This window comes from Melanotaenia boesemani, chromosome 20 (assembly GCF_017639745.1).
Source record: "Melanotaenia boesemani isolate fMelBoe1 chromosome 20, fMelBoe1.pri, whole genome shotgun sequence".
In the NCBI taxonomy this organism is placed as follows: domain Eukaryota; kingdom Metazoa; phylum Chordata; class Actinopteri; order Atheriniformes; family Melanotaeniidae; genus Melanotaenia; species Melanotaenia boesemani.
Window position 1 is genome coordinate 2,630,769 of NC_055701.1, and position 13,911 is coordinate 2,644,679.

Sequence of the window (13,911 nt, forward strand, 5' to 3'; positions counted from 1 at the left end):
TGTTTACCTTCTACTGGGAATAAAAATGTGGGCTGATGAGATTTGGAAATAATTACATTTTGTTTTTACTTAGATTTTACATCCTTTGTAAAAAGTTGTTTATTATTAAATGATCAGTTTTATTGATTAATCCAGTTAGAAATGAATTAATCTATTTTTATAATTCCAGTCCATGAAGAGTTAACTTTAGTTGGTCCACTTTAACTTCAGTTGGATCTGAAACACAGTGTTTGCTCTCTGAGGTTCTTGAAAGATTCGGGTTCGGTTCTGTTCTTCCTGCGGAAGGATACCATCTCTGCTGCTGGTCACATATAGGTCTGTATAAACTAGTTAACTGGTCACGTGCTGTAGGGTTCTTTTATTAGACCTCGGTCGCGTGTTTTGGGCTCGTTGCCATGGATCTGTTCGCGTGTTTGGATACACTGGTTCAACCCACTGGTGGCGCTCGAACTCTGTGGAAACGATGCGCAGAGTCTCCATCAGAGAGGCTAACATCCAAACTTTCTCGCGCACGGTTGACGCGCTGCTCCACACTGCTGAGGAGGAGGAGGAGGAACAATCACCGATAGGTTTGCCTCTGCAGTTTGGCTGCTTTCACTGGATCAAAACTTCCCACATCCCGCGTGCGTTTAGTGTGCGCGTGCCTGGTCTCTACAGTGTTATCAAACAAACGTGCACGGCGCTCCTACCTTGCAGGTTCTGCACTCGGATGTCGCTGATCTGTCCGATGAATTCCTCCCGCTCGAACCAGTCTTCCAACTCGTGTCCAGCCATCCGGAGAAGCTGCAGGAATCCCGGCGGGAACGCGGAGAGGAGACGCTGCTGCGGCGACCGACTACTGTCCGGCCGGCCGAGAGGGATCCATGAAGCCCGGACCAGCGCGGAGGGTCGGCTCAGAGCTCCGACATGCTGCTCACTGCGGCGTTTTCCGTCACAGCGCCGCGCTGAGAGCGATGGAACCCGGGGAGGAGGAGGAGGAAGGAGCCGCTGCACCTGGTTGGTGTTTCCGAGTTGGGATGGAGCTCATTCAGAGCCCGCCCTCCGCCGTCCCTCCTCCTCTTCCTCACCCCCTCCCCTCTGTTGAGCTTTATATACGGAAGCCACTTTTGAGTAAAAAGTAAAAAAAATCTAAAAAGAAAGAAAGAAATCCATTTTCTTTATAATGAAATTTAAAGCCCACCTTCATCACCTGCTGCAGTGAAACAATGAACACACTGATGCCCCCACGCCCTGCAGCTGATCATACATCAACATCTCTATGTTTCCTCCAACAGCATCTGTAGAACCTTCCAGAGTTCAGATTAAAAACCATCGACCTCCTCAGATCAGAACTGAGACACAGAGACTGAACATGTAGGTTCATGAGATGCTGAAGTTCTCGGGAGTGAAGGAGCTCCTGTAGGCTGGATGAAGATACGTGTTCAGAGTGCGATGAAGAGCAGAGTTACTGGGGTTCCAGGCTTGTGTTGAAGACTTGAATCTGAATTTAGGCATCAAAGCTCCTGAGAAGAAGCTTGGATCATCATCATCATCATCATCATAGAAATTGTCACCACTTTTATCATTCTCATAATCACCCTCACATGCAGCATTATCACCATCATCATCATCACAATAATCTTCATCATCACCATAGTAATCATCAGCACTTTCATCATTCTCATCATCACCGTCTGCATTGTCACCGTCATCATCATCATCATTGTTCTCATTTTTATCATCATCACCATGATTATCACTGTCACAGTCAGCATCATCTTCATCATTGCCATCTTTATCATTATCATCATCCTCCTTATCATCACCAACTAACATGATCATCATCATAATCTTCATCATCATCACAGTCATTCTAATTATCACCATGATTCCATCATTCTCATCATCATCATTCTCATCATCATTACAGTAATCTTCATCATCACCATCACTATAATCACAATAATCACAACATCACCATATCCATAATCATCATCATACGATAAGATAAATCTTTATTGTCATCATACAAACATACAATGTGTACAGAGAGATCGGTCTCCTGACCCGACATGTTGTATGAAGGCAGTTTAACACATTTCATGTACAGGACAATTCAAAGTGCTTTACAAAAAAAACATTACAGATATTTAGAAATAGTAAAAAGCTGCAACACATAGCAGGAATCACAATAAAATAATAAATTACATTAAAATGATTAAAAGCAAGATAAGTTAAAAGTTACTGTACAGATTTCATGTATAGGTGCATGAGAAAAGAAATGTTTTTAACCTGGATTTAAAAATGTCTACATTTGGGGAAAGTTTAATCTCCACTGGCAGTTTGTTCCACTTGTTAACAGCATAACAGCTAAAAGCTGCTTCTCCATGTTTAGTCTGGACTCTGGTCTAGACTCTGGTCTGGACTCTGGTTTGGACTCTGGTCTGGATTCTGGTCTGGACTCTGGCCTGGACTCTGGTCTGGATTCTGGTCTGGACTCGGGTCTGGACTCTGGTCTGGACTCGGGTCTGGACTCTGGTCTGGACTCTGGTCTGGACTAGTTGACCAGAGTCTTTGGATCTAAGAGCTCTGCTAGGTTTATATTCTCTGAACATATAACAGCTGTATTCTGGGCCTAAACTGTTCTGGGATGTAAACGATCAGAAGGGTTTAAAATCTATTCTGTGACTGACTGGAAACCAGTATAAACTGGAAACCAGTATAAACTAGAAACCAGTGTAAAGATTTTAAACTGGTGTGATGTGTTCAGATCTCTTAGTCCTGGTTAAAACTCTAGCAGCAGCATCTGGATGAGCTGCAGATGTTTAATGCTCTTTTTAGGAAGTCCTGTTAAAAGACCATTACAGTAATCCAGTCTACTGGAGATGAATGCATGGAGGAGTTTCTCTTGGTCTTTCTGGGAGACTAAACTTTTAATTCTGTTGATGTTTCTGAGCTGGTAAAAAGCTTCTTAGTGAAGCTTTGATGTGGCTGCTGAAAGTCAGATCTGAGTCTATCAACACTCCCAGGTTATCAACTTGGTTGGTGGTTTTAAGAGCCCGAGTCTCCAGGTGTTTACCAATGCTGACCCTCTTCTCTTTGCTACCAAACAGAATAATCTCAGTTTTGTCTTCATTTAATTGTAGAAAATTCTCCTTCATCCAGGTGTTTATTTGCTCCAAACACTGACACATTAAGTCTGCTGGGCTGCATAACTGTGATTAATAATGCTAAAGTTCTGTAATATTTCACCCAAAGGGAGCATATTCTGTGATCTACAGTATCAAACGCAGCACTGAGATCCAACAGAACCAGGACTGATACTAGACCAGAACCAGGACTGATACTAGACCAGAATCAGTAGTCAACCTAATGTCATTTAACACTTTGACCAGAGCTGTTTCAGGGCTGTGATGAGGTCGGAAGCCGGACTGAAATTTATCAAGATTTCCACTTTAATTAAAAAGTCATTAAGCTGGTGAAATACAACTTTCTCAATAATCTTGGAAATAAAAGAGGTTAGAGACGGTCTATAGTTGTTCATTTTTTTTTGTTTTTTTTAACTTGTCCAGCATCATAGCAGCAAAATGATAATCTGGTTGCTGTATCGTGCTGAACAAATTTGCTCTGCCAAGGGGAGGCCTATGGGTAAGGCTCCTCTTGATAATCTGATTTATTTATTTACTTTGAATCACGGAATCTATGTAATCTTGCTGGACCTGACCGGAGGGGACAGAAAAAGATGGAAAATAGCAAAAAGAGCAAAAGGGAAAGAAGAAAGGAGACAAAAAGATCACAGACAGAAGGAAACGACCCTTCAGTCCACACCATCACCAGACAACAAACTGTTACACCTGTACATGAACACACCAGAAAATTTCCTACAACTTTTACAAAAGCAGAAACACACACACAGAAAAAACAACAGGGCTGCCAGTCATTAAGAGTTTTTAAATAATAACCAAATCAAAAAGACATAACAGCGACCAGATACTAACTCACAGGAAAAATACAAAAAAAAAAAAATGTAATAATTATCACTTGAGGAAGAGGAGTTATTAGTGATGAAGAGTGGTGAGTGAGATCATGCAAATGCGACCTCGCCTCCACGGAGGCCAGAGGCAGACCAGGGCCTGGGCCGGGCCCTCAGCAGCAGACCCGGAGCACCAACCCAAGCTACCCCACCACAAAGACGACTCCAGCCCCACCCGAAGGGCAGCAAAGGAGAGCCCCAGCAAGAGCCCCCCACGGTCCCGTGGCACAGGCCCCAGTGGGCCAAGATCAGCAGCCGCCGGCCCCGCCGGGGACCGGCCACCCAGGGCAGCCCAAGCGAAGGGCCCAGGGCCCCAGGAGCCCAGAGGCGGCCGCCCCACCCCCCAAAAGCAGAGGGCCCGCAATATGCCTAGGAGGACCAGGCCCCCCCAGACAGCCACCCGGCGTAGGCCAGCACACACCCCGATGTTCCAGCCGCACACCCCGGGAACCAGGGTGCTATCGGCCCCCTCCCCCCACTCCCCATCTACTTCAACCTGCACCCCATATAACCCCACACTCACACCCTCCCCCGTGCCGCACCCACAATCACTCACCACCACACAGTCACGCCTCACACAACCCACCCACCATGCCCCGTGGGGGACACCCCAGGCGGACCAGCGGACAGCGAGCCCCAAGCACCCCCCCTTGACCCAACCCCCACAGCCAGCAGCCCACCAGCGCAGCCACCCCGGGACCCGGCCCTGGGATCGTCAATCCTCCTCCTAGTTCAGGTTTAAAGTCTCATCTCTGCATCTCTGACTGATGAGCATCAGTTAGAGCCACAGATCTGCTGGTGGGTGTTTTGACAGGAAAGCTGTGTTACAGCAGAAAGTTGGACTGAGAGAGCTGACAGGAAGAGAGGCAGTTTGATCTTTTCATTAATAACTTAAGCTCTGCACAAATCTGATGTTTGTCTGCAGGTGAAAGATGTTGCTTTACAGCAGGTATCAACCTGTAACAAGCTAACAACAGGTAACACGTAGCAACCTGTAGCATCAGGTGCAGTTTTTCTCCAACATCACTTCATCTTGTCAGCTCACCTCCATCAGCAGCCAGAAGGTTGGAGCTCCTTCTGGCTGAAAACAGGACAGTCGCTGCCAGCAGAGCTCTCAGCCAATCAGCAGCCAGAAGACGCGCAGCAGGGCAGGCTATATTTAACTGTATATCTGGGTCTGAGTCAGTGCATGTGTGAGGTTCAGTCATTTCCTCCATGTAACTCACTTACAGATGCACTAATCTGAGTGTTTTCATGAAAATGATGTTTGTCCATACGAGTCTGCAGAGTTAATGAGCAACATGCATCTGCAGAGTGGAATCAGGTGGAAACAAACACAGAGCAAAGAGCTGCAGTTCAGAGGCTGAAGTCGTCACGAAAGAACAGAAACAGGTTGATCCAGTCACAAAAACTTCCTGACCTTTATCTGCACAAATACACCAACAAAAAGAGCAACTTCCTGCATAATGCACACTTCATTTCCCTGATGGAGGATCAGTTTCTCCGAAGGGGAAATTAGGATTGTTAACCAAGTTACATCCATGTTTCCATCCTGACCAGCTTCAGGGAAACAGCCTGTAATGCTGGTAAACCATCATCTACAGGTTCACATGATTTCATCCACATGTCCAGATTATTCCAGAAACACAGTCCTCCTTTTAAACTAAGGTAAATTTATTTCCCTTCTAAGGCTTTGGAAGCACTTCAGCATCCTGGTGGTGATTTCTAACGTCGACACGTCCTTCAGGTGGGTTGGCTTCAGTTCAGCTGCACAGCTTCTCGCTTAAAAAAAACAAAAAAAAACTGGGCTTTTCTTAAAAGAGCCAGTGCTTTAAAAAAAGATCAAAAGGCTCTCATCAGTTAGTGTTTGCTTTGGGTTACAGCCATAACCTGTACGACCTGACTAGGTTAACAGCAACAAGTTACAACATCCAAAATAACATAAAGGGAAAGAAAAAGGAAGAAAATGGTTAAATACATTGAAAAATACTTTATTAAACACAAAGGGAAATTGCAATAATTTAATATTTAACATTTAAATGATATATATTATATAATTAGTAATTTATCATATTTTAATAGTAATATTAAAATATTAATTTATATTAAAGGTAATATAAATTATTTAAAATATTAATGCTAAATTTTATTCTAAAAAGATACATTTTATTAATTTATTTTACCTCTTTTTGCCTATTTTATTTGACACATGGAACCAAATGAACATATAAACATACCAAACATAGGAACATATCAAAGAAACAGAAACATAAAAAAAGACTAAAAAAACTTATAATAATAATAATAATAAAAGAAAATATTTAATAAATTAAGATTAAAGAAAAGAAAGAAACAAGACATTAAAAAGAAAAAAGAAAAGTAAAAAATAAATCTAAAAGGAAAAAAGAGGCCAGCTGACAATAAAACGACTCGACTCTTTATTATCTTCTCGCTCTTTCCAGCTTGTTGACATCTGATCTGAAAAAACAACGAATTCCTTCAAACTGACGTCCACATTTTTCTGTCATCAGAAGCCGGTTGAAAGCGACGCCGTTCCAGATCAGCAGGTTTGTGGCCTCGAACGGAGGCAGGTGAGAAAAGCTGGAAGCGCCTTCAGTTCACAGGAAGCTCTGCTGGCTTGGCAGAGCTTGAGCTCCAGATTGCAGCACAGCTCGGCGGTTCTGGCCGAGAGCGAGGCGATGCACACACACAAACACACCAACACACACACCTCTGAGGAAAGTCACATTCACAGTCAATATTATTGGCAGATTTTGTTAATGGAAATATTGAAAAGTTACTGATGTATTAATGAAGTCTGGAGGAAATTTTTCATCTCCTCCTCAACACTCGGTGTGTCAGTGATGCTGAAGTTTGGTAGCAGGTCTGAACTCAGCAGCTTTAACATATCTGAATGTGATGCTAACATTAGACCAGAAGATTCTTAATCCACCGACGCCGCTCCAGCTGGGCCGAAGAAGCTATGATTGTGTTACATTTACAGCGAGCAGCGCCTCCATCAGCATCCAGCTGCCAGGACTTGGGTGGAGACTGATGGTGGCAGAAAAGTGAGGTCCAGCGTTTCACTGTGAAGCCTCATTTATAAGAAATTAGTTAAATAAAAATACTTCATGTATTCCTGAGGAAACTTACTAATATGCTAATAATGCTCACTAGTTAGCCTGTCGTTTCCCTCATGATCTACTTTTCTCACCCTGGAACGCCTCCAGCTCGGCCTCAAACACAAAGTTTAATCCAAACGTTTATTTTAAATAATGACGGTGACTCCATGAGAACGTGGCTTGAGGGCAGAGTGGGTCACATGTCCACCAGACATCTGCAGGTCAGGTGGCTGTTTCATGTGTCATGTGACCATTTCAGAGCGTGTCATGTGACTGCTCCTGTCCAAAGACTACTTCTGTTTTCTGAACTTCATCCCTGTGATCAAAATCATGTGACACTGCCAGTCAGCCAGGTGAGCTACACCTGAAAATCACAGGCAGAATGTTCCAGAACAGCTGCTCAGATGTAACCATGGCAACATGCAACCCTCAGTGAGGTGGAGGCGTCAAGATTCAGGTCCCCTTCCACTGTAACCCACACTGTTCCGTGTTACTATGACAACGGAGAACACAGTGCAGTGAGGAAACATAAATACAGGATGTTGTGATAAAAATAATGTTTCACATGTTTAAATTCACACGTTTGCCACATTCAAACACGACAAACTGTAGAACAGAAACAGAAAACTCACAGAAAAACTGACTTTTTGTTTGTTTTGTGAGATTCTTCTTCAGGGTAAAAACATGCAGTTCCATAGCATCATGCAGTTCTTTATGATGTTGGTGGCATCTTTGCAGACCTCCGTAGGGCCGTGCATGGGCAGCGTTCAGACAGAAATGCTGTATGTCTTCACTGCAGTGGAGTTCCTTTATGCACCAGCAGGGGGAGCCAAAGAGCAAAAAGCTGCCAGAATCCGGTGCTGCTTTAATCAAAGTTAAATACTTTCGTCAGATTCAATAAGACCAGGTGTTCCAAGTCCAGTCCTCCAGATCTACTATCCGGCATCCCTTCTCCAACACACCTGAATCAAATGGCAGAATTCCCTCATCCACATGTGAGCGTCCCGAGGCTGAGAAACTGCATGATACAACTTTTTCTTCCAGGGCGCTGCGTGATGTTACAGCTGAGTTTAGTTTCACACACCATGCCACATGCTAGCAAGCAGATATAAACACACCGGCCATTTTGAACGTGCATCGTGGATGATTAAGCAAAGAGACACAGGAAGACATTATCAGAGGAAGAGAGGAAAAGAAAGAGAAAAAGGGAGAGAGGAAGAGACGAGTCAAGATGAGACTGTCTGTTACTGTCTGGAGACATGTCACAGTACAGGTAGGATGGATGCTGGATTAGCCGGCGATAGGAGGAGTTATTGAGGAACTCTGCTGAAGTTCTGTAGCATCTTTAAAGCATCAAGACACTGACAAGACCCGGCCAGACGAACACGTGTCTGAGGTAACGAGACTCTGTCGGTGTGGTCACATGACTTCTGACATGCTGAAGCAACGTATCAAAACATTACTCGCTTCACTTCTGCTTCATAAGCTCGATGCAGAGTCTGGCAGATGGGCTCGAGCAGAAAATCATCACCTTCAGGTTCCAAGATGAAGAACCAAGTTTCAGACAGGAAAGGCTCAACAAGGAGAGGTCTAAACACAGCCAAGCCGCCTCCTGAGCTTCAGGTGACCTTCTACAGGTGTGTCAGCAGCTGTATGAAGGCAGCAGATCCGATCCCTGGGACGAAGTTAACGGCTGCTGCCACCTACTACACGCGTGGACAAAATTATTGGTGCCCTTCGGTCAATGAAAGAAAAACTCACAATGTTCACAGAAATAACTTGAATCTGACTAAAGTAATAATAAATAAAAATTCTATGAAGTTTAACCAGTGAAAGTCAGACGTTGTTTTTCAACAGAATTTTTTAAAAAATAAACTCATGAAACAGGCCTGGACAAAAATGATGGTTCCCCTAGAAAAGACTGAAAATAATGTGACCAAAGGGACGTGTTAATCCAAGGTGTGTCCACTAATTAGCATCACAGGTGTCTACAAGCTTGTAACCAGTCAGTGGGCCTATATATAGGCTACAGGTAGTCACTGTGCTGTTTGGTGACATGGTGTGTACCACACTCAACATGGACCAGAGGAAGCAAAGGAAAGAGTTGTCTCAGGAGATTAGAAAGAAAATTATAGATCAGCATGTTAAAGGTAAAGGCTGTAAGACCATCTCCAAGCAGCTTGATGTTCCTGTGGCTACAGCTGCACATATTATTCAGAAATGTAAGATCCATGGGACTGTAGCCAACCTCCCTGGACGTGGCCGCAGGAGGAAAACTGATGACAAACCAAAGAGACGGATAATACGAACGGTAACAAAAGAGCCCAGAAAAACTTCTAAAGAGATTAAAGGTGAACTTCAAGCTGAAGGAACATCAGTGTCAGATCGCCGCATCCGTCCTTGTTTGAGCCAAAGTGGACTTAATGGGAGACGAGGAACCATTGTTAAAAACAAACCATAAAAAAGACAAACTACATGTAGACAAGCCACAAAGCTTCTGGGAGGATGTCCTATAGACAGACGAGACAAGACACATCAGCTCTATGTTTACAGACGGAGAAATGAAGCATATGAAGAAAAGAACACCGTCCCTACTGTGGAACATGGAGGAGGCTCTGTTATGTTCTGGGCTGCTTTGCTGCATCTGGTACAGGGTGTCTTGAATCTGTGCAGGTACAATGAAATCTCAAGACTATCAAGGGATTCTAGAGAGAAATGTGCTGCCAGTGTCAGAAAGCTTGGTCTCAGTCGCAGGTCATGGGTCTTATAACAGGACAAAAACCCAAAACACAGCTAAAAACACCAAGAATGGCTAAGAGGAAAACATGGACTATTCTAAAGTGGCTTCTATGAGCCCTGACCTAAATCCTATTGAACATCTTTGGAAGGAGCTGAAACATGGCGTCTGGAAAAGGCTCCTTCAAACCTGAGACAACTGGAGCAGTTTGCTTATGAGGAGTGGACCAAAACACCTGCTGAGGGGTGCAGAAGTCTCACTGACAGTTACAGGAATCGTTTGGTTGCAGTGGTTGTCTCAAAAGGTTGTTCAACTAAATATTAAGTTATGGGTACCATCATTTTTGTCCAGACCTGTTTCATGAGTTTATTTTTTAAATAATTCTGTTGAAACATGGTTGAAAAACAATGTCTGACTTTCATTGGTTAAATTTAATAGGATTTTTATTTATTATTACTTTTGTCAGATTCAAGTTATTTCTGTGGCCATTGTGAGTTTTTCTTTCATTAATTGAAGGGTACCAACAATTTTGTCCGTGTGTACACCCAGAGATATCCTTCATTGCTCAGCTCTGACTGAAACTCAGCGTTTCGTGATGTGACGGATGTCATCAAGATGCTTTATGTGTTCGACATCGGCTCATTTGAGACTTTCATCCAGATTCATTCAGAAGTCCAACTTCATGGTTGCTGCATGTTTTCTCTCATTTCGCTCTCTAAAGGGAAATCACATCGTTCTGAGTCGAGCTTTAATTCTGCCTGAAGACGTCTCCATCTTTTTCCTCTGATTATGAACAAATGATAGTCAGAAATGTTCAGAAATGCCTCGGCGTCCTCGCAGCACACAGGCAGGTTTAGAAACAGAGAAGCTCGCCCACGCTTTACCATCATGTTGCTCAGAGACCGATTCAGGCCTCCGCTCTGTCAGCTGTGAATCATGTTTCCACCTACATTCAGAGGAAATCACTGAGAAACTGAACCAGCAGAGATTACAGATGATGATCACAGGCCTCCTGACGGGCATAAACCGAACCACCGCTGCTGATCAACAACAGATTTATTCAGAGATGATGGACAGGATGGACCCAGGAAGGAACCGGGGTCCCTGAACACTTGCTGCTTCTAGAGTCCGGACTCAGAAAACAGTCTCAACGTCTGTCTAACGACATGTAGACCAGGGACAGGCAATCCTGGTCCTGCAGGTTTTACATGTTTCCTTGCTCCAACACACCTGATTCAGATTAAATGCATCCAACAGCTTGTTGGCTGGTTAGTTAAGTAGAATTATTATTATTCAAATGACAACAAGACTATAATTCTGTCTTGTTTGTAGATGTTGTAGATTATTATTATTATTATTATTATTACTCCTACTACCTTTAAATTATTTATTTTCTTTACCTTTTTGCTTTGAAACAGGGAAATATCTAAAAGCTGCAGGACAGTGGGCTCGAGGACCAGGTTTGCCATCCCTGATGTAGACGTTTTATGTCCTGACGTTCGTGCACATCAATCACTCCTCCAGGTCTGAAAATGAAGCTTCATGGTGTCCTGATGCTTCTAGCGGCAAAAAGAAGTCTGATCTGACAGAACCTCAGCCTGGTTTTATACTCTCTGGTTTTTAATAATTATCCAAACCTGGACAGTGTCTGGAGCTGTGTGGGAACCCTGGCAGATCCTATCATCAGGTGACAAACGGATCAGATTTTATCACTGCAGGCTCGTCTGTGTTGTGAGTTAATGATCAATTCAGCCGGAACTGAAACTGATGGTCACATAGCAAACACAGACAAGATAAAGTTCCTAAGAATCAGACTTCAGAAGGAACACCGTGGCACATTTTACTCCCTATGTTCTCAGTAAAGCTAATTTAGTTTTTCTATGAGACAACCTGGTGGCAGAAAATCAAGCATCTCCAAGGTTTTCTTTATAAGACTCATTTCAGACATCTGAGCACAACTCCCAGCCTCCACTACTGCTGTAAATACAGATGTTGTTAAAGCTAACAATGAGAAACAAAATGCTTTGGATCATTATTTCAGTTTCTGTAGTAAATCCCTGTTTCCTGCCACAATAACAAAGCTGAATATTGTTGTATTTTACATCACATTGTTCACGTCTCATACCTTTGTTAAAAACTCTTCATTTTAAAAAGGTTCTATCTAAAACTGTTGTTTCTTATTATTTTTATTGTCATTCATGTAAAATTTGTTGGTGTACTTTTTAGTTTAGTGGAGATTTCAGGATTTAATTGTAAAATAAAAAAGTGGAAAAGTATCATGCTCTGTCAGTGACAGGTGAAGATTTGTCTCCCTCTGGTGGTGAACAGATGAACTGCATCATGTCTGCCTGATGGAGAGAAAGTTCAGATTTAAAAACCCATTTCAGATCTGAGGATTTTGTTTATGGTGTAAATAAAAATGTCCAGATTGTTGTTCAGTGTGCTGCAGAGCTGACTTCAGCCGTGTCCTTCATTACATTTAGATCAGCTTATTTCTAGAATAATCCACAACATACAGATACAATAAAAAATATTTTATCCTTTTTTAATGAAGTGACATCATGAACGTTAGTTATGACTGATCTGCCTAATCAGGGAAGATTTGGCTTTCTAAGTGGTTTTCAGGATTCTAAAAAAAATCTAGTCTGTATGAAACAATTCTATTACTGTCTTAAATAAAATACTTCATCTTTTAAAGTTCCACTCCTGAACTTTATCAGATTTTCTTACTGTGTCCCACCTTAACAACGGCTAACCCAGCATCGTCTTTATCTCGTCTCTTCTCTGAGATTCAGCCAGCCAGTAATCGTACCTTCCAGTTGTCTCTTCTCTGCTCCTCCCACATGGAACATGTTGCGAAAGGACTGGAAATTAACAGAACTTATTTCAGTGAATGACTTTCAATCCAGACTGAGAGCACAGCCTCTTTAACTTGTAACTGTTTTCATAACTTGTAAGTAATTTTGTGTATTTTAACTGTTAATTGTTGTAATTAATACTTTAGTTGTAACTGATACTTTTTGCTGCCTCTTGGCCAGGACTCTCTTGCAAAAGTGGTTTTTAATCTCAGTGGGATTCCTGGTTAAATAAAGGTTTTAAAAAAAAAAAGCTTCTGAAGGAATTTTAGTCATTAATGACGAAGTGAACTTCTTCATAAGTTGCAGAATGGTTTCCATCCAGATTTCAGAAGCAGTGCAACTTCCATTGTTTGTAGTAAATTTTCTTCTAATTTCTATTTTCCTGAGTAAACAGCAGAGTTGTTGTTGTGACATTAAGGTGGAGTTGTTTGTAGCACGCTGCATCATAATGCTGGCTTCTTAATCATGATCACCAGCATTGGCTGCTGTTTTCATGTTGCACATGTTTCAACATTTTATACATTTTTTATACAACATAATTGTAGATGTTTACAAACTGGTTATTTTGGAGGCGTCCAAAATGCCAAGTACCAGGTAACTACGTCACCTACTGTCAGGCGCTTGGAATTACGAGACAACTGGAACGCACCATCAGAGACAGTTTGATGTCAGCTCCTGTCTCTTACTCTTACCCATGGTGTTCATTCAAACCCGCCAGTGTGTTGATATCCAGTTGCTGGTGTGACGTAAGTGATAAAAAAGTCAGGACGCTGCAGGGCAACAACAGCTCCAGTAATGTACACATTAAATGTCAGTGTGGCATGAAAACAAGTCAGAAACACAGATATTTAAGGTACATAGAGCTACTTTAATGGTCATAACAACCCAGAAAATGTTGCTATTGACAACATTAATCACATGAATGAACATTTTATCGTCGCCCAGCTGAAGGCTCCTCTTCATGCACTTCTTAACAGTTAATAAAGGGAGGATTTTTTTACTCTCTTCTTCACCTTCATCATTATTATGGAATGTTTGAACCATAAACCACGAACCTGAGTGGGCATCGCCCTTTAAATTATGAACCGAATAAAAAATTCTCATCCAGTTCTTACATCCAACGTTTTATCCAATGAGCACATTTCATAGTTACTCAAGAAAGCAAAGCAGTCAAAAAGGAAG

At 42.4% G+C, this 13,911-nt stretch overlaps 1 protein-coding gene across 2 annotated transcripts in view; it reads right to left on the bottom strand.

Moving 5' to 3' along the window:
* Window positions 1-1,011, bottom strand: part of clmna (calmin a) — a 34,812-nt gene extending 33,801 nt beyond the window's left edge. For both annotated transcript variants that reach the window (XM_041971887.1, XM_041971886.1), the window contains exon 1: window positions 690-1,011. In XM_041971887.1, coding sequence (XP_041827821.1) covers window positions 690-774 — 85 coding nt within the window. In that variant the 5' untranslated portion in view covers window positions 775-1,011. The remainder of the gene's footprint in view (window positions 1-689) is intronic.
* Window positions 1,012-13,911: the final 12,900 nt, after the last annotated feature.